Below are 22,394 nucleotides of genomic sequence, written 5' to 3'. Positions count from 1 at the left end.
GTGGTTTATGGATGGAGTGTGACGGTGTTCACAGGGGTTGGAGAATGAGGTAAGAGCCGAGGATCTGACTCCATGTTTCAGAAGGCTTGATTTATTATTTTATGATATATATTATATTAAAACTATACTAAAATAATAGAAGAAAGGATTTCATCAGAAGGCTAGCTAAGAATAAAAAAAGAAAAAATAATAACAAAAGCTTGTGTCTTGGACAGAGTCTGAGCCAGCTCACTGTGATTGGCCATTAATTAGAAATAACCCCATGAGACCAATCACAGATGCACCTGTTGCATCCCACAGCAGCAGATAACAATTGTTTACATTTTGTTCCTGAAGCCTCTCAGCTTCTCAGGAGAAAAAATCCTAAGGAAAGGATTTTTCAGAAAATATCATGGCTACAGATGGAGCTCAACCACCTGAGCAATGACCTGAATGTTGAGGCTGCAGACACCCTGGATTCCTATCCCTGCTTCTCCTTTCTCTATTTTTACACAAACAGACAATGAGCACTACCAAGTGCCTATGACCAGAACAGGCACAGGCAGGGTTCAGCCACACCCCATTTAATCTCACAGCAGAAGTGCTAAAACACAAAATGCTGCAAAACCACCAAATGAGGGGTAACAGCAAACATGTGCTTGGTTATTTCTGCAGAAGGGACAGAGTCACACTCCTCTGTGCAGTGCAACCACCTTGCTTTTCCCACCAAGGTTTTTTAGGTTGCACTTCTCTTTGCCACCACCTCACCTTTCTCACCAAGGTTTTTTATGCTCCTCTTCCCCAAAAAACAGGTGCCACACATGGCACACTTTTATTTTGCCTGGGGTGGTCTGATATGAAGGGTTGCACTGTCTTCTTCAGCAAACAACACTCTTTCTCATGTTATGTTGTTCCAAACTTCCATCACAGCTGCACATAGAGGCACTCATGATATTGTCATGTGTCATGGAGCTTGGAAATTACAATTGAGTTATAATAATAATAATTAACTAAAACCTTGAAAAACTCTGACATCCAAACAAAGCCTTGATAATGTGATTCCCCCTTCCCTGGCTTTCTCCTCACAGTACAGACAAGAGACCAGGAATTCAATCCAGCTCCTTGCACCCCTTTCAATAACAAATGTTCGAGTTGCCTTTTCTCCTATTTTCTGGCTTGCTGTAGAGATAAATAATTTCTGTGTAGAGTAAAGCCACAAAGGGGAGTCTTTAATTTATTCTGGAAACAGATGCATTCTTTGTAAAATATTTTCTTGACAGAAATTTGCAGCCATATATCCCAGAATCACTTCACACCCCTGCCATGAAAAATTTGATTCACACTTCAAAATTCTGTGAAATTATTTAAAAACTCATTAAGGAAAAAAAAAAATCAACTCTAGACAATATTTTGTAGAAGCTTCTGTTTCAGAAGCAACTTTTTATGTCACACTTTTCCATCAGATCTGGGAATTTTGCTGCAGAGAGGTTTACATGATAATGTGCATTCAGTTATATTTTGACAGCCTTCAGTGGGGTGTACAATAGTCTGTTTTCCAGGAAAGAAACACTAACCACCACACCAAGCTGAGCCTTTGGGGGTTGGTTAAATTGCTCATTAAACTGATGTTTAAGTATAGTAGGGGTTTTTTTCTATGTGTGGCACCTTGCCAATTTAACATGGGGGAAATTCAGATGCAGATAAATTAAGTTTATAAGTAAGCTTGCTGAAATGACAAATGGGATTTGGAAAGCTGAAACAGGAGTTTGTGTTTCTCCTGTGTTATGGGGCAGTGCCCTCCACTGGCCAAATGTTCTCATTCTTGGAATAAAAGAGCAAAAATTCACAGTGACTCCAGAATAAATACCTCCAAACCCCCTCAATGTCAAATTCTTGTAAAAGGTTATTGCATATTGCCACCAATTTATACTAATGCCAGCCTTGCTTTCATATTACATGGTAATAAAAATATTTTGGGTGCTGAAATAAATCCTAAGGCAGCCCTTTTAAAGAGTTTAAATTAGAAGTGACAAGACAAAAATGGGCAGTGCTAAAAAGTGTAATTTAACACATGACCATATAGTGGTAAAAAGCATAGAACCAGATTAGCAATTACTACTGTCTGTTAAATTTTCACTATTTTACCTCTTTTTTTTTCTGGTCAGAACTGACAGATGCTTGCAAAAATCCCTCTGTGAAGCAATTTATAGTGGTTTTGAGTGCCATGCTAAGGACAGAACTAGTTGCATCAGTAACACCTGTGTTCGATGTACATGAAAGTGGGAATTAGTAAGCGTCAAAAACCCACAGACAATTAGAAGCCTGGAAACAAGATGAATATAACAAGATATAACACTCATGATACTGAGGGTTACCCCAGGGACACTATTTTAATAATAAAAATGTTATTAATGAGTTTAGAGTTGATTCAATTGTCCTACACAAGATCACTATTCAATTACTGGATTATAATATATATTGCATGTTATATATACTATATATATTATAAATATGTTGTATATAATATACATTATATAATATATTACATGTTATATATGTTTTATATATTATATTCAGTGGGATAGAGTTTCTGCTGAGAAGATGAACTGTTTCTTTAATATGATTAAAGAGCAATAAGCTATAAGAAAAAGTTAAGATAAAAATAAAAATATAAATGGAGCTGGCAGAGATAAACCAAAACAATAGAAAGACTGAAAATATGCTTGGTGTTACAAGTTGCACTCTTAGATTTTCAAGCAGAGACAAAGAAGGACAAAAATATTCTAAAGACCCTGATAAAACCTTCACTACAATCTACAGATAGTGGAAGGCTAAAAGTCAGAAGGTGGGTTTAACATCCCTTTTATCGAGGGCCTAACAATGATGATTTTATTTGATAATGCCTAATGAAAGCTTTAAGGCCTAGCATAAGTTTTACTATTTGTCCCATTCACTTTGTATAAAATTTCTGTGTTAGTGGGCAATGAAGGAAATTAGTCATATTTCATACCTGCCAGTCATATGATAACCTATTTCCTCTGGAAAGAACAAAACAAAACAACCAAAACCACAAACCCAACACATTTCCTAAACTTCTTTTAAAAGAGAAAAGCTAAAATTCTAAAAGGCTAACCATGAAGCACCGTCCTTTGAGTACAAATTTGATTTTCCAGCCCAGCACACAGCAGTGCCCCGGGTACCCCCATCTCTGGTGAGGCGGGCAGCAGCTTTGCTCTGCTCTTCCAGGCAGCACAAAGAGAACACAACCCCCTGGCTTCATGAAGCCTCAGTCCTCACAGGATTGAGGTCCTGGAGATGAATTTGGGATGCTCTTTCTGCATCAGGGACACAGAGCAGGGCATTCAGTCACCCTCATCCTCAGGGTTGTAGTTTCCCCCCTTAAAAGAGGTTTGTTTGGCATCCATTGCCTCACCTCAGGTCTATGTTCTCCCCCCTCCTCAGTGGGGGAAAACATTGTTAATAACCACTTTTTAATGCTGGATTTGCCTGCTACTCCTTTTGTAGGTGGATCTAAGAGCCAGATTTGTGCTATGAGCTTAAAATAACAAAAAAGCTGGAGGAGGTGGGAACAGTGGATATCAGATTGGTTGCACAGTCAGGTCTGTGCTTCTGTTACATTAGAGACCTCAAAGTGAAGAAGTGAGCCATTTTCACAGCCTCACCATACTCACATACAAGCACCTTCAGGCTTTCTAAAGCTCCGCTCAGAACTGGTTTAACCAGGGTTGGATTAAACCCATGGCCCCTAAGCACAGCTTGACTGTGCTGTGGGCAGAGCCTCAGAAAGAAGAGAAACTGCTGGTCTCACTCTGAGCCCATGAAAAGTAATGAAGCCCCATTTTCCCTGTGGGAAACAGCTCTGAGCTCCCTGTTCCAGCTGAGGAGCCACTGCTCAGCTGTGCCCTGAGGGCAGAGCAAGGGCACATGTGGGATCTCAGCACCTCAGGACGGAGGTGCAGAGAGGCCGAGACCACCCTTGGGGGGCTCGGGAGCCCTGGAATGTTGCCAGAAGTGTCTGGTGGCAGGGCTTTGATCCTACACAGGAGACGACACCTGTATGAGGATGGGAGGAATTCACTGGGTGAATGGTGAAGGGATAAGTTAATTAGAGTGTAAAACACAGGGTTTAGGATTTTGGTACAGGGGGGTCTAAAGAAGTAAGATGGAGAAATTGGGGCGTGTCCTGTCCTTCTTCTTCTTCTTCTTGGCCTCCATCTTCTGTGGTGATGGTGGCACTTTGGGATTGGTTATTACTAGAAGTGCACCAGTTAATAAGGGTAGAAGGTATTGGGGAAAAATGATAAATATTGTACACGTAACTTCAGGTATAAAGATAAGTGACCGCCCGGGGGCTTGCAGAGTGTGCCCATGGCTGGTTTGCTGTGCAGACCTCTGTCGGGCTGAAAGAAAATCTTTTAGATAAACAATTAATAAACACCGAGACCGAGACAAGATCAAAAGTCTCTCCTCGTCCTTTGAAGCGTCGGCTCTCCAAGGCCATCCCTGGGCCTTTCCAGGCCACCTAAACAGCCTAGACAGCACAGAAAACTTACAGGCACAGTGTGTGCCCCTCACCTGCCAGAGGGACCTGCTGGCACTCACCCCCCTGTGACCCCAGCCAGACACAAAATGCACACCCAACCACAGCTGCTGAGCCACGCTGACAGAGAGAATTTCTGGCTTTTGCTTCTCCTCAGAGTGCACAGAGCTTTAGACAGCACGGCTTCAAACCACAGCGCTCCGAAAAACAAAAACAGGATGTCTGCCTCTAAAGCTGCTGCTGTGTGTATTTTTGCTGAGACTGTGCTATCAGGGACCAGAGGCTGGTGTAATCTTTCAGTGCAGTCTATTGGTCAAATTCTCTTTCCTGATGGAAGGTTGAACTCTGGTGTGAATGACAGAAAATGTTGTCATGGCCAAGGGTTCATGTCATCACAATAAAAATAGAACCAGCTGGAGATAAAAAGAATTAAAATACTAAGTCTTAAAGTTATTGGATTCTCCTTTACTCTTGCAAAACTCCAGTGATACACTGATGGAGTCCCCTTCTGACTGTTCACCAGAGAATTTGAAATATTATGTGAGTAATTATGTCAGGCAGTGAGGCAGTCCAAACACTTCTTGCTAAAAATAGAACTACTCATCAACTGACTGAAATTAATACATTTGTGTAATCCATCAGAATTGATTAATCTCCAATACCATCATTTTTATTCAGCTTTGGACACCTCAGAAGCAGCCATTATAAACCAACAGAGCTCTATGCAGGTCAGCAGCACATGGGACTTTTGGCCCCTGAGGAAATGGGCCAAAGATACTCAGCAAGAACTTCAGGCAGCCACAGAGTTATAATCTGAATATGATGCTTTTGTCCCCTGGCTCAGGAGTTGTTCACATTTGTGCAGAGATCACCAGAAACAAACACCATCCCAGCTGTCTAAGGGATCCAAAGCAGCTGTGCTCCTACAGAAAGGTCCCTCAAGCTCCATTTTCCATCTTGCTGCCTGGTTTCACTGACACAAGGGCAGCTCAGCTCTTCTCCAGGCTTGCATGGACCACTCACATCAGAATTCCACTGGTGGATGCACCCACCATTGACACCTGGGCACTGCTGCAACACGTTGAACTGGTTTGCTTTCAGTCAAATATCACCTTAAACAACATCAGCAGTTTTCAAGCAGCCTGGTGCTTGCTTGGCAAAACCCACCTGAGTTACTGAGATGTGAATCTGCTACACACGTGCAGATTGATGTGACAGAGCCTTGTCCAAGGCAATGAGGCTCAAGGGTAAGAAATCTGTTTTCCTGGGATATCATTTGCCCTTCCCACACACTGGAGGGAATCTGCAAGAGCATGTGGCCTGAAGCAAAGCTTAGGTCACCAGAGAGCATCTCTGCTGTCATCCATGCAGCAGAGCAGACTTGATGAGCATCTATGATATTCACATTACAGAAAACAACCCATAAAACAATACAGTTGTAGACCTGGCACCACGTTTCATAATCAACACAGGAAGCTGAAAAATGACCAGTTACAGACTTTGAAATAAAGGTTTACTGCAGGATTGATTTTTTAGTTTAAAATACTTGCTGAAGGCAAACAAAACTTTAGCTTTTGGCAGCTCCTCAAAGTCAAACTTGAGTTCACAAAGTGCCTCACGTGAAACTGTCATCATTGTGGGATCCTGGCATGAACTGATATGTGAAAGCCAAGTTTTCACTTATTTTGCAAGTTGGGAAGGCTCACTGTGTGTTCATATGTACATATACACCCACACACTCCTTTTTGGCTAAATTTTACTCTTGGAAGTGTTTTTGTTTTATCATTGACTGCTTTTATGACTCCAGGATGAAGATTTGTTGGTATAATTGAGTGAAAAGCAGAAGCCGTGCTGTTTTGGAAAGCTCACACACCAAAGCAAGGGCAGCACACACCGGACTTACCTGCTTACACTTCTGCCAAAAGAAAAGATAAATAATTACACTGAGTATTTCTAATATTAATGTGTGTGCCAGGAAAACAGTGTTTATATCTTACTGTTTGCATTGAAATTGGAAGTTTAAACCTGGATCCATAAATACAATGCTTTCTGTGCTTCTCTCATAAAGCTCACAGTTTAAAGAAGGAGACACTACACGTTTCTGCTCAAGAATCAGCTTGACTCTAAAATGAATGCATCCTACTAGGTAAAAATACAGACACAAAAAAATGAGATGATCAGTGATAGAGGTGAAAACTGCTATGCTCAATTTAGACGCGGAAAACTAGATTAAATCATGTTTTGGCTTTGTTCTCACATGGCACCTTTATATCTGTAATTTCTGGCCTTATGTTTTCTGTACATTTGAAGTTTCTTACTAGTATTTAGAAGCTGTAATTTATACATGTGTTTTATTGTGGGACTTAGGATGTAAAAATCCTTCATTTAGCAATTTCATTTGCAAGATCATTCTGTTTCTATGCAGCTGAAATCCAGATCAAGAGGAATTAATGATTTCACAGTATATGACTTTAAACTGTGTAGCACAGTACTTAAAATCTCTCCGTATTTTAATTTCTTCTTTCATATGTTCATTTGATTACTTTTATGCTACTCCTTATTTTCCACACAAGGCAGAAATGCATTTAAAAAACAATAGAAGCTAAAAATACAGGTAGAGTTTTCACTACAAAAATTAAGTTACAATCCCACCATTTTTCATGCACTAAATGGTAGAAATAAGATTAGATCTGAGGGGGGTTTTTTTTCTCAAATTCAAAACCCTTTACTTGTACTGTGCTGAATAAAAAGAAGAAAAAAGACCAATTTGATAGAACAATTCAGAATTCTCTGATTTGAAAGCAAGGCCAATATGTTTGGTAAATAAAGGACCAGGATATCCCATATGGAAGCACAGTGTACAGTTACTACAAATGTAGCAGACACATATGTATGAGTTCCCTGGACAGAAAGTAAACATAGGATGTGGAAGAAACGCTCTAAAAGGCAATCACACCAGAGAACAGAATCACACTGCTTTCAAATTCATTCTGAACACCACTGTTCAGATATTTTTCCCTATCTAAAGGCAAGCAATAATTTTTTTTCTTTTTTTTTTTTTGCCTCAGCTAAAGCATTTTTCCAGGGCCAAGCCCAGATGTTCTCCTGCAAGAGTGATCCCAGGTGAGTTTTTCACCAACATTACCATAACATCCAAACATCAGCTAGACCTTCATGAGCCTGCTAACTCAAGAGATCTTTTCACCAGCATTATTTGTATCAGTTTCTGATGGGAGATAAAACATTGCTATGGCACCTGGATGTTCTGGTCCATCCAGGTCTTCCTTTGTGTTTTAATTTGAAATTTACATTTGAAATTTACTCCAGAATCCCCATGCCCAAAATAGGACATGTGTTTTACAGGACAAAAGCATGAAGGTTACTCAAGATCCTGATAAAACACAATATAAAGTTGTCCTGCATGATTATTTTATTTCCAGAAATACTTGCTAAGCCAAGAAAAAGCAACAACTCAACAATTGCAGTGAACTCCCTGTTGGGGATTTTCTGTCCTGGACAATAACTTCACTTTCATATTTATGGAACATCATTTCCTTAAAAGTATGCCTGCTTTATAAAAATATTACATGAGGTAGCCTTTCTGTTTTCAGGCTGTATCTATAAATGACTATTTCATTTAGGCGTCCAATCAATTTCTATTAGGACTGCTTTGGAGCTTAACCTGATGGGGCAGCCTACAAGTATAAAACTGTCTGTAAAGCTCACAGCTCTCAGGAGCTGTTTCAGCTGCCTTAAAAAGTGGGAAAACAAAGACACCAAGACTGCAAGCCACCCACCACAGAGCAGTGCTGCTTTTCCAAGCATCTGGCTACTTCCACCAAACTTTAGGCTAAACTAGGAAACGTTCACGTTTAGTTAAACAAGATCAAACCCACAATCACTTCAAGAGCAGCCAGCCAAAGCCAAAGCACAGCTCTTACTCAGTTACAGGTGTCCCTGCTTGTTAATGAGCATTTAAGGATCAGGTAAGAGCTGCTTCTCACTCACTGTGCCACATCAGACGCCGCTGGCAGCGGGGACTCCTCGGGTACCAGGTCAATGTCGTCAGTGAAGCTGCTGGCCCGTGACACGTCTGGGCTGTGCCCTTCCAGGCGTCTTCTCGCTGCACAAAGGATGCAAAGAGATCATCGTACGTTATCTACAATCTGCCAGCTCTTGCCATGGCACAGACATTGCTCAAACACAAGGAATCTCTTTCAGGAAAGGTTTGTCTTCTTGAGGGTTGTCTCCCGCAAACAGAAATTCACCACCTGGACAATATTGATGTGGGAAGGGCAATACAAACTATCATGGAGGGGGATACAATATAAGGAAATAAAGGTAGTACAGAAAGCAATCTTAAACCAATACGGAGTTGCAACTGAGCCAATTATTAGAGATTGGGAACAGGCCTGAGTTTACCAGGCCACACCTGTATTCAATAAGAAGAGTGTTAGAAAAGAGTGGATTGGTGGGAACTGGAGTCAGTTGGCTGCTGTGAGGACAAGGGAGAGTCAGTGCCTGGAGGAGCTGCCTGCAAGAAACATCAAGGAGGTATGAAACTCTGACAATATGGAACCCTTGCAATGAAATGACAACACTATCAGATTTCCATTTCCTCACTCAACACCATTTGATATGTACGTTTTAATACCTTCAAAACCATTATTTCAAATGCTATTATCACACAAACAGAATACTTGAAACCAAAGTGCTCTCTGGTCACTATAACCACCAGGGTTCCAAATTTCTCCTGTGAACCAGGAAGACTCGGGGGGTTGTATGTAGTTGGCTCTGCAGGATAACCATGGTGAACACAAGCTGTGCTGGAGTTTAGCCCATGTTCCAAGTGTTACAAAGGTACAAATTTCATTACAGATTTGGAAAATGTGTAATGGCCAACTAATGAAGGAGTTCACTAAGATACTACAAAAAATCAGAGAAGTGCAGCTAACCCTGTAAGTGGCAAAATCCAGTATTTTCTAAAGACTTCCATCCAATATAGGGCTGACTTCATCATATTTGTGTGGAGTACATGTACCTATCTTTCTAAGTTCAAATGCAGCAATATTCAAAAGCTATTTTTGCTGCAAGTTCTCTTCATTATCTTTTCCTGCATTAACTTGGTTCAAAAGCTATAAAGTGTATCTAGCTTAAGTTGCTCTGATCTAAAAGCAATTTCATTCATGATTCCTGGTGATCTAACAGTTTCTAGGAAGCTACCTATAAATTTGAATTCTGATCATCCTTGAACGCATAGCACGTGAGCTGGCAGAGTCTAACTTGGAAAATGGATAGGATGACACATGCAAATTCAAGGGAGGCAAAAAAAGGTATGTGTGGGTGAATCACTAAAATTAAGCATCAAAACAAGTAAAGACTAAATAGTGTAACTGGCATATGTTGTGAAAACAACCCATGTGACAGAAATAAGAAACCTTGCCTCCTAAAAAATTAAATTGTTGAAATCTCCAGTTATTTCCAGAACAACACTTCAGCTGGATTTCATTCAAAGTCAAGGTAAATACTAAAAAGCCCACAACACCAGAGCTTGCTATTGGAAGAGCCATAACCCAGGAGGCAAGGAATAAAAATTAAGTCCATGGAAAAGAATTATCAAACAGTGTAACTGAACACTGACAAAGGACATAAAATGACAAAGCTATTTTATTTCCCTCTGCTGCATTAAATCACAAAATGTGTGTTTCTAAGGGAAACACAAATCTTCCTGGCGCTGGAAGCATGAACTTCTGTGCTCTCCCAGCATTACTGAAACACTTTGGCTGTTCTAGAGGAGCTTTATTTTGTGAGACCTGCCAGTTCTGCATTTGTTCTGTAAGAGAACTATGTGGCCTCCTACTTTTCCAGAACAAGTCTTGAAACACACAGATCCCATACTTGAAGTATGGCCTTGGGAAGCACCAATCTGAACAAGTAACATGGCACATGATCACATCTGCAAAATGCAACTGGGGGAGCTTTGGCTTCAGCTACAGTAAGGTTTTCCTCACAGGAACTTAGCAAAACTTGGGATTGGGCCAAGGCAGAGCTAAACCACTGTGCCCATATAAGGCACATCAGATGAACAGGAAAACTCTGCTTTGCTATCAATTCCTGCTCCACAGTGAACTGCTGAAAGGGTCAGAGCAGGGCCTGGTTAACTCATGGCAGTTTGCCTCCTTCATAGCACTGCATAGATACTAAAGTTACTGCAGTGCATCTGCCATGAGAAATCATAGGATTATATTTTAGTCCTGCCATTTGAGGGATTTGGTCTGTTATTGCTTTATCAAACTCCTCTGTGGCTCATCACACTGCTGTTTGCAATCTGCATCCAGGCACTCCCAAAGAGCCCAGAAAACCCTAAGTGTTCACATTTGGCTTGCTAGCTCTTTTTCTGAGAAGTTTTCCCCGCTGCAATGTGCCCCATAGCACATTAGCTCTGAGCAAGGGTGGATGAGAGCAGGAGCCAGATTCCAAACCTTTGCATCCTCACCACTCCCATGTGCTGTGCTGAGCAGCTCTGCTGTTCCTGCAGGGGCACCTGGAGCCTGCCCCTGACCAGGGACCTTCTGCTGGGATGTGGGGAACTTCATGCTGGGATTTAACAGCCTCTGCTTGGTTACCCACACAAGCAGGACAAGCTTCTGTTGTGCCTTTACATAAGGCACCCAAATTTTCCCTTTGGTGAGCACTGCTGTGATTATCTGCAGCAGCTTCGTTCCCCAAGGAGGGCACATTTCATTTGGAAAAAGACAATGATGTGATTATTAATTCCACACAAACAGGAGGTTGTGTAACACATCCTCTGTAGTAAATTTTATCAGCAGAATGGAACTTGTGTACTTAACTCCGCAAAATTAAGTATTTGGGTCACGTCTTGGAGGTTGCCTCACTGCTTCCCCTCTGCCCTCCCATGCTTCCATGGTCAGATCCATGGACAGAACCATTTTTGCCATTTTGGTTGCAGACAAGATTTATCTCAAAAGTATACTGAGATAAAAGAGCTGCTCACAGAAGTGCTGCTCTAATAGATCAAGATGAAGCAGAAATCACAGCTCTGAGACTGATCATATTTGGGTGGTGAGATTATGAGATTCCCCACTACTCTCAGAGCCACTTGACTCAATTCAAAGTATTAGTTTTGGAAAGTATTAAAGCTATCACCAGAGACTACTTACATGTTTTATGCATGCAATCCTAATAAAAATTGGTTAATACTGATTTCCCTCTATGCTTTTATAATTCGTTCATTTTACATGTTTCTGCTTTAAAATATTAACACATGAATAATGTGTTCTGGTCCCTAAATGAATGCTAATGGTAAATGCATGTAATACATGGTATTTTCTGAATATTTTCTGTCCTTTAAGTGACTGTCAGAATTGTGAGCAGTTATTTTCTTATTCAAAACATTCATTCTTGAACCAACTCAGTTCTTGCAGTTAACTCACTTTCCCTGAACTTCCAAAACTCATTTAGACAGCAATGTTCATCATAAATCAAAATTCCCAAAAAAATCACACTGAAAGGCACAATTTCTTTTTTAATGTCAAGAAGCCATAAGCTCCTGAGCAATAAAGTAATTCATAATAATCATTCATGATAGTGCTTTCACTTTGAGGAAATGTGGAGCATCATGATACATTCAACACATGGCAGTGATGTTTTCCAGAAATAAAACTCAAAGTTGTAAGGCCCAGCTACTACAGATGGTAGTTTGTAGCAGCTGCAGCTCAAGCCAGAACAACTCTGTCTTCCCTCTCTATATTTATTTTCATAAGATTTCCTTGTCCAAACTGACTTTATGGGAATTAATGCCCTACATTTGATGCTGCAGAGTACTAAGCAGGGGAGGCAAGGAAATATGAAGAGGGAAAAAAAAGAGGAGCCATCCCTCCCTTCCATGTGTTACTACTTAGAGTATGAAGAAGCTGTACTGGTTTCATAATAAAATATATAATATTTCATGAGCATGAAAAGTTAGAAGCAGCAACTTGAAAATAAAGAATAGTATCTAGCACACTACAATAAATTACAGTGATGCCACAAACCCAGAGAGCCCTGAAACAGAGCAATTGATTAAATCAAACAGCAAGAAAGAAAGTTAAGTTTCATATACTTTTAATTTCTAAAATGATGAAGTCATAAAATAAACACATCAAAGCATAACCCAGATGTATTTTTTGTAATGCTCTTTGGCTTTATCTAACCTTAGAGTCCTTATCTATATTCCACTAACTTCTGATGGGGAAAATTATGGGGAAAAGGCAAGCTCCCAAATTAGAAATGCAGCAGCAAACATGACTGCACTATTGTGGTCATTCCCAAACAGACAATGCCTATCAACAGCAGGACAGAATAACAAGGAGGATGTTGCACTATCCTCTTCTCAGATAAAGAAGGTGAAATAAAATCAGGTCTCTGTTCCTTCAGTGCCACTGTCTCCTCATCCCTTTCAGATCAGCAGCAGTTAAAACCCTCTCTCATAGTGCCAGGCTGCTCTACTCAGTGCCATAAGTACACAGGACATAAATATATGATTTAATTTCATCTGTAAGGATGCATCCTGACGGAAAATCCCTAGGATAACCATGCTTCCTTTATCTGCAGGGATGAACAGCCTGTGAGATCACACTGCCGTGTCTTGTCTACTCTCCTGTGTCAGGAACTTGTACCACCTCACTAAAAATATTGTATTTGTAAAGACCCACAGAGGCAAACTGGTTTGGGGCTGGGACTGGGACATCTCCAAATCCTCATTTTCCTCAGAAGAATAAAGGAAAGGCAACAGTTAACAAAAGCCCAGAGGCCTGGAAGTGTCTGACACCTCAACACCAGCCTGCTTTTAAAAACCTCTTCAGCTTGCTTTTGGTATCATTCATCTCAGCAGGCAAATGGCATTCAAGCTCCTCTGAGGAGTCATGTTGTGATAACACAGTAAAACGGAATTAGCATGAAGTGAGTAATTTCTTTACCAAAATTATAAAAGCTTTTCTTCATTACCATGTGAAGCTACAGGAGTATACTCAGTACTACTCCAAATAAAGGTATTTTACTTTAATTTTATGTAAAACTTACAAATCTGAGCATCTGAGGCTGTGATTTTACATCCTTACTACACATTCAAATGTAAGCCATCTGCAAATGCCACATACTCACACCGTCCCATACACAACTCTTAGAGTTACAAGTACAATTAAAAAAAGCACAGGCTACTTTCTGTACCTAATTAGGCAGCTAAATTTATTATCATCATTCAAGATGTGGCTGATTTAAATTCAGGGCAATGCACAAGAATTGTATTTGCCCCCAAAACATCTGCAGAATCACACCAAAATTAATTAAGCGGTGGTTTGCAAGGAGAACAGAAATAAAAGAACATCTCAAAAGCTGAATTGAGGAATAAGAATAAATTTGTATTTGCTGCAGACACATTGCTAATTCCATGCAAAAAGTGCTGAGCACTCTTCCTGCTGTAGTTACAGGCTGGGCTGCAAGTGTTTTAGATAAACTTCAACATCTGGTTTCCTGTGTATCTGATTTGAAACAATCAGCACTGAAAATGCACTAATGCTGCCTTTATTTGTTGTACATTCTTTCGTTTAGATAAGCCTGCAGGCCAAATTACACACTGCCTTACAGCCCCTGGAACTCAATCACTCATTACAGGGCTGGTGGGACAGCACAGGGATGTAAATGAATACCAACACATCACTGAAAATCACAAGGGCATGTAGCACTGGAAAAATGCATGTAGTGCTGGATAACAGGAGGAGAGAAACACTTAAACATACTCTGGAATGCACATGAGGATGGGTTATCTACCCAGCTGCCTGAACATCCTTTTCAGACCTAGCTCAGAAGAATGTAACGAGGAAAACGGAAGAGGAAAACGGAAGAGGAAAACGGAAGAGGAAAACGGAAGAGGAAAACGGAAGAGGAAAACGGAAGAGGAAAACGGAAGAGGAAAACGGAAGAGGAAAACGGAAGAGGAAAACGGAAGAGGAAAACGGAAGAGGAAAACGGAAGAGGAAAACGGAAGAGGAAAACGGAAGAGGAAAACGGAAGAGGAAAACGGAAGAGGAAAACGGAAGAGGAAAACGGAAGAGGAAAACGGAAGAGGAAAACGGAAGAGGAAAACGGAAGAGGAAAACGGAAGAGGAAAACGGAAGAGGAAAACGGAAGAGGAAAACGGAAGAGGAAAACGGAAGAGGAAAACGGAAGAGGAAAACGGAAGAGGAAAACGGAAGAGGAAAACGGAAGAGGAAAACGGAAGAGGAAAACGGAAGAGGACTGCTTTTTTTCTTATGAAAGCTCTTTCTTCAAAAGATACACAAAAAAAGTGGACTTCTAAACTCCTTCAAGTCCATATGGGTGATGTGGAGGTTATGAGTGAGTAGAGTCTGGCAAAGAGGTTGGAAAACACATTTTCCTTCTGGGCTGGGAAGGGAAGCACCAGAGATACCCACAGAGTGAATTGCACAGTAAATATATTATTGATGCAGGACAACCTCCAGCCAGAGGGTAACCTGCAATGACTGCAATGATTTCAGAAGGCTGAAGAACTGCTTTTTTAAGCTATACTATCTTATAATATACTACACTACACTCAAACTATACTCAAGAAAAACCTGTGACCCTTACTAGACAGTCAAGATACAACTTTGACCTAATTGGTCAATCAGTCCCAACAAACACCAGCAGAGTCCAATTAACAAATCCCTTTTGGTAAACAATCTCCATAACACATTCCCCATGTACCAAACAACAGGAGCACCAAGTAGAGATAAGAATGGTTTTCTCTTCTCTCTCCGAGCTTTCCCACTGTCTTCCCCAGGAGAAATCCTGGGAGAGAGAATTCTGTCTTCTCTGTTCAAAGAGTATGTGAATACCACAGTATATTGATTAATAGCCATTAAATTGTAGATATATTATTTAATAGCTATTAAATTGTGCCTCATGGCTGCAGCAGGAGGATTATGACAGCAGGAAAAACACAGAAAAGAGCTGCTCGTCATGATCTCCTGAGGCCCAAATGCTGCCATAGCTGGTCCAGGAAGGATGTGACAAGGACACCTTTGGGAAAGCATCTAATCAGATAAACTATATTCAAATGATGCCAAGAGAGCAAAGTTTTTCAATATTCTACAGCAAACTATTTTGACAAGCATTTCTTTAGTCTCTTAAGACTTAGCCTGTTTCTCTTGCTTATCTGACACGATCCTTGTGCCCACAAGCACTTTTAACATGTTTTTGAGCTGGAGATACCATCTACACCTTGTGAATATGTTCAGACATCAGCTCTCCAAGACCAAATTCAAATCAACAATGCTGATGCATTTAACTTCTTAAGGCTGGAAATACCTGACTGTTCATTCAGTTATTCTGAAGAACAAAATGTACAGCAATAACAGTGAAGAAAAATAAGACAAAAATAGCTTTCAAAGTGATCCTTCTTCACTGCTCGCCTTTTTTTTTTTTAAGGACAAGAAGAACTTGACCTTAAACTGAAACAATTAATAGTCAGTGAAATGTAATTTGGCAGCTTGTTAGCTCTGCAGGGAGAGTTCTTAACACATACAAACTCTTAGAATTACACATAGGGAATGTATCATGTAATATAAATATATAGAGTTACATTCCATTATGGGATTCAGAACTGCCATTATAGTAAAAGTGTTTATTTTAACAAGGAAGTACAGTTTTAGTGTGGCTATTAGAGAAAATAAACCAGTCTGAAAACATTTTTATTTTTCATGACTGTTAATGGTCAAAGCATACAAACTGCACTGGAGTAAAACCAGAAACATCTTCTGAATTGTTGTCAATGTTTTGACTCAAAAGAACACAAAACCCAGTTACTGTAATTACAATGAAATATGCCACAATTATTTGTTGGTCTTATGCAGTTCTTGCCCTCCCACAATTGAATCCTTGTAGAACAATTTCCCTGTTTACTAGTGTTGATCATGAGTTCAATACATACAATATTATTACCAACCTGCCTGTTCCACACTGAAAAAAAAAATCCGTAAATTAAAGTAAATCTTAATAGTAGAAGAGATAATTTCCATGTTTTCCTTAAGCTCAAAACAAGTTCAACAAAATAATCCACAGCTGTTGACTACACTAAATGAAAACGATTCCTAACTAAAGCTTTAGCTGTTATTTCATACATTCCAGGTGTAAAGAAACAACATTTTATGCGAGTATTCCCTACTTCAAATATATTTGCTGCAAATATTTTTATTTTTTTAATCTTGAATGTGACAATATTTTAGGTAGGGCAGTAACTTGAGTAAGAGTCCAAGTTACAACTGTTAAAAAGAGAATTCAAAGCAGCCATTGTAATGTGTACCCAATACTTTAAAAATTTTGACTGACAGACATTCAGACCATAGAATTCAAACTGAAACATCTTATAAGCACAAACCCCCCCTTTAAGTTATCTTCCTAGAAATGCTGCACATTAACCAATCACATTTTATTTAAAATTAAATTAATGGGGTCCTCAATTCTGTACTTCAGGGGTCAGTCGGGAGTCGGGATTGTGCATCCTTTATTAATGCCACATTCCAACTTCCTCATGTTGCTCATTCAGAACTTTAATTACAAATATTTTCTAATGGAAGAGCTTAAAAAATAATCTAAAGAAATTGTTAAGCTTTTGCTGCTACCATTAAAATTCAAGTGCTTTGAAACTCAGATTCTGAGAAGACCCAGAATAATTACATCTTCTACACTCCCAACAGTAATCTAAAAATTCATATGGGGAGGCAACGGTGATATTTAAAAGTGAGACACAACCCTGAGGTGGAACACACCTAAAGTCTCTCTTTACTGATGCCATTGTGGAGATACATTTGAATGTGCCCTGCAGCTCTTGGGACAGAGGCAGCAGGCCATGGCTTTTCTGTGACAGTGAGAGCCACAGAGATGTCACAAAGCCCTTCTCTCCCTCCTCCAAGGGACCTGCACAAGGAGCGTGGAGAAGTTCCATCAACACCAGATTTCAAGAGCATTCATCTGGATGAATGCTGAATTTCAGGAGTGACTTGACTGAGATCAGCATCTTCAGGGAAGGGAGATGTTGGACAAATTACAACAGATGTGTGTTTTCTTACCCCATAAGCCCCATTACAAAGCTTTGGTTCTATCCAAGCTTCTTTAAACCACATCACTGAGGTTTGAGAGACAAAATCATCTTTGCTATGTGTGAAAGTAACAAGGCCCAATTCTTCTTAGTGCTATTCATCTTAATATTTATCACACTCATAATTCTTATTTTTATATAAACACACCATTACAGATGTTGAACCCTAACAGAGCCATCAGGGGAAAACCCAACTTCCTGATACCATCCTGATTTCCAACCAATTTTAACACCATCATAAAAAGGTCATTTGGCTTCTAATTCATTAATCCATCCATCCAAATCCATTCATTTTCTATTCAACATCCAACATTAATTGTTTTAGACTCATTTGCCAGGATGACAGAAATTGCAAATGTTTTTAGGATAATCTGCTTTGTGTCACTGACCAACCAAAGATGCTCTGCTATCTCTTGGCAGGCAAACCCTTGCAGAATATTCCCTTCCACTTTCTGTGGCATTAAAGATTCAGATACCACTCAGTGTCATAATTTAGGTGGAGAATCCAAGCAGTGAATTCCAAGCTCCCTCTTGTCCTATAATATCTACTACAATCATATCATAACTGGAATAAAAATTTCTCTAGAATAACTTTGTTAGAGCACTTGGATATCTTTCTTTTTTGATTGTAATAACTCACAGAAAATTGTTAAGTTGCTGTTTCAAGTAAGCCAACAAACCCATTTGTGTCTGAAATAAGAGATCAAACAAGACTGAGCTTCTTCTTGTCCAGGAAAATGAATATTTAAGACTTCTCAAGTAATCATTCAGTAGTGACTTAAAACAACAATTTCACTTCATCTCTTAAATGTGGACAGAATGATAATTCATTACAGATGTGCATCTATCTTTTTTGGTAGGTGTGTTTAGGGGGTAGTAGGATTCCATGGCCACCCAGATGCAGAGTACAAGCCATCCCAGGAGGATATGTACCAATGCTGAGACAGAAAAACACCCAGCTGGATTGGCCCAATATCAGATAACAACAGACCAGGACAAAGAACTGTTTGACTGCCTTGTCTGCAGCTGAGGTGCAGAGCAGATGCTCAAGGACAGGACAAACACACAGTGCTGCCTTCACACAGAACTCCCTATGGGCTGCACTTTCCAGGACTGAGGTGGCATCCAGGGATCCCTGATGGGGCTTCTGACACAATAAATTTGTTCCCATGGCACTCAGAAAACATCACAGTTTGTTTACACTGATTTAGTGCAGATCTGGATGCTCACTTGCCCAGTGAATGGAATATTCGTGCAGTGGCCTCCAACACTGTTAATATTGCTGCAGGGACAAAAAATGCAACACTAGTGAAGCAGCATGCCACAGCCCTAGAAAGGTAAGATCTAAGCAAAATTAATTCAAATAAACTCTCAGAAAAAGGTGTTACAGACTCCGGAAATAGCAGAGGCACAGCCCAATTAAGAGGGAAATTACTGCTCTGGGGAGGATAATGCAAAGACTCCTATTACAGCCCCAAATCATTGAGATCCAAGACTGTCACTGTCATTCAGAGCTCTAGCAGCACAAACGTTTCACCCAAGGATTTGAGAGATTTGGTTTCAGATCAAAAGGGAGAAATTAATGCCTTGTTCCCCGCCTCCTCCTTCCTTTCCACTGATGCTAATTTGCAGTTATTTCCTTATTCTGAGCACTATATTTTGCTATTGGGGACACCTCTCAGATGTCCCCCAAACTGTGCTTTATGAGTTGCCTTTGCTATAAAGGTTTTAGTGTTCCCTTATCCGCATTTGGATAAGGCCCTTTCCCTATCTGGGAGTCAGATTTAAACGGGTTGGAAGTTGCAACTGGCTGGAACACTTGGTGGGTGTAAAGTTCTGGCCATTTCTGGTTTTGCAAATGTGATGGTGGGGTTTGCTTGCATGGCACAGAATCATCTCCTCAATGCCCTCTCTCTCCCAGAACAATTTCTTCAGACAGCTGGCAGAGGAGTTAAGATAAATGCTGGAAAAATCCCTGACAATTCCATCTTGTGCAGAGAAAAAGTGCCTGGCCCAGGCAGAGCAGCAGCAAAATGCAGGGAGGAAAAGGGAAGACTCTGGATGTGTCACAGCACCCTAGGAAATGGCAACACACTAAAACCCCATTCAGTGCTGAGAGGGGAGTTGTGGAAATGAAAGAGGAAATAGAAGACAGCATCAGAGCTCCTTAAGAAGCCTTATTTTGAATTAAATTCTTTCAAAAAATTAGAAATAAAGTTGCTCAGTTTTATTTTTTTATTAGAAATCACTACTGAAACAGCCCCTTAAGTGACTCCAACTTAAATTGCCTCACTCTCCAATTATAAGAGAAGTCCAGAAGTATTTCAGCTCAGGCTCTTTCCACTTCAACCAGTTCACATCCAAGACTGGCAGACACTAATGCATTAATTTATCCAGCAAAGAACACTCTTACTCTTTTAAGGAGACTTCAGAAGATGACAGCAAATACTGAAAGTTGAGGTCTTTACCAGGCAGAAGCCCCACAAAAGCCATCATGACCTCTCCCAAGTAGATGTCTAGCAGCTAAAAGTGACTTTGCTCATCTGATTTGTCAACAGACCTAACTGTGCTATCAATGTGACTTTACCTCATTAGAAACAGTGCAACCACAGAACTTCCAGAGATCCCATTTCTCCAGGAGAAAAAATCCAAACCAGAAAAGCAACAAGACCCTATTTAACACACTTTATCATGGTCAGGCAGGCTTGAATGTATTTTTTGCATGCTTTCTGCTCATCAGGATTTTCAAATTGTATTGTATTATAAAGCCTTCAGCTGCTGGACCCCTGCATACACAAAAAACTAGTGCACACACTCTGTCCTCTGTCTTTTACAAGGTTATAGGAACAGGAGCCAACCTGAGCCCTTCACAGAAACAGCAAGAGAAACTTGTAGGCTTTATCTTGGGCTGCCCTTGGTCCAGGACAGCTCATTTAGCACAAGCTAATCTTGGATAGACCCAGGTCAACCTGACCTGAAAGCATCTTAATTGGGTTATTACAACCAGCTCTGGATATCCCATTGCCATGGTCTGATTCACCCCATTAAAAACAGCATGAAAAAGCCACCAGCAGCAAACATTGGCATTGTGCTACTTAAGGTTTGTTGGGGTTTTTTACAACTGGAATCAAGTTCTGAGAGCTCAGAACAGTATAAGAGTTAAAGGAACACAAATAGACCCAAAGGGTCAGACCCTTGTTGCAGTTTACATACTCATGAGGCAGATCCAGGACAAGGCTGAGTGCAAGCCAGAATTCCAGGAATTAGTTATCAGAATGGTATTACAAATGTTCTCCTCATAATTCACCTTACCCAAAGGGGAAGAACATATTCTTCTCCTTTTACAGGGGACATTAAGTCCATGTCAGCAAGAACGAAAGAAGGAAAATCCAGGAGCCTTTTTTTCCTTTATGGTGGATTGTCACTATTACAGATGAAAAAGACAAAACCAGGATCTAATTAAAATAATGCACTGTTTTAAAAGCCATCAGCACTGCTTTATATTCCCAAGCTGGCTACTTTCTGGTGTGTTTGATACAACTAATCACACCTCTATTCTTTCCATAACACAAAACAGGAGGTGCCATAAAGGAGTTTTACCCATATGAGCATGGAAGGGAAAGTAGGAAAACTCCCTAAAAGAGAGGGTAAAGGAGGGAGGAAGGGGTATCCCAGAAATTCATCAGCCTCCCCCACGTCTGTGGGTTTTACCACAGAGAAATTCCCAGAGAAATTATGGCCAGGTCACCCAGGATACTCAATGCAAAGTTCTCTTCTTCTCTCTAAGATGAGAGAGCTTTTTCCAGAGACAGTTACTCGTGGTTTCCAAAGTGGTTCTATTAAAAATATATATGTCCTTTTGCAAGTGAACATGATTGATATTTGAAAAAAAATAAATTGAGTTTTTCCAGCTTCCCTAGTAAAGAAGGAATGCATTGTCAACACAAAACATTGTCTAAATACATGTTATTCTTCCATGTCTCTTCCTCTGAGTGGCTCTTTAACAATGGTTTCCATTTTATCAGTATTACTGTCCAAGTCATTCTTGAGTTTTATTAAAAGAAAATTCTGCTAAAATTCAGCTATCAATAGCTATCCATAAAAGTCCAACACCCCAATTCTGCAGGAAAGCCTAAGACTTTTAACCAAAACCACTCCTAGATAATTGGCTGAAGCTTTTTACAGCCTCAAAAATTTATTCATAATTTAACATTGCATTCTGTCAAAAAAGAAACAAGGTCAAAGTGTTTCATCAGTTGTAGTCAAGCAATGCTAAACAGCTCAGAATTTGGCCCAATTTTAATCAATACAAATAAACAGTATTACTCACTTGGAAATTTATTAACTCTGATCAATAGATTTCATACAACAGCTGCACAAAATCAGCCAGCAATGCAACCTATACAGAACACTGCAAATATTTGCTCATTGGGAAATTACTGTTGTTTCCTTTTCTCTTTCCAAAAGATAACAGTATTGCAAAACATGATTTAGCCAAGTATTCCAATGCTAAAGGTGCACTGGTTGTATGTACACAGCAGATTACTGGACACTCCAAAACTGAAGGGGAATCAGTTCCAGATGTTTTCTACTGATTAAATTCAGCCCCAGCAAGGTTAAGCAAATGACAAGCAGCTGCTTTTCTTTTTTGCCATAGTCATGAGAAATCCCCTTAGAGTTCCGAGTGAAACTGGCAGA

At 40.0% G+C, this 22,394-nt stretch overlaps 1 protein-coding gene across 1 annotated transcript in view; it reads right to left on the bottom strand.

Annotated features, from left to right (window-relative positions):
* LOC132073288 (potassium voltage-gated channel subfamily KQT member 1-like) overlaps positions 1-22,394 on the bottom strand; it is a 401,881-nt gene that overhangs the window by 325,930 nt on the left and 53,557 nt on the right. The window contains exons 11-12 of the mRNA XM_059472242.1: positions 8,549-8,663; positions 6,444-6,455 (exon numbers count right to left, since the gene is read on the bottom strand). Coding sequence (XP_059328225.1) covers positions 6,444-6,455; positions 8,549-8,663 — 127 coding nt within the window. The remainder of the gene's footprint in view (positions 1-6,443; positions 6,456-8,548; positions 8,664-22,394) is intronic.

Source organism: Ammospiza nelsoni, chromosome 5 (assembly GCF_027579445.1).
Source record: "Ammospiza nelsoni isolate bAmmNel1 chromosome 5, bAmmNel1.pri, whole genome shotgun sequence".
NCBI lineage: Eukaryota > Metazoa > Chordata > Aves > Passeriformes > Passerellidae > Ammospiza > Ammospiza nelsoni.
Note: the sequence above shows the minus strand (reverse complement) of the source record. Positions and strands in the feature narration are given on the sequence as shown.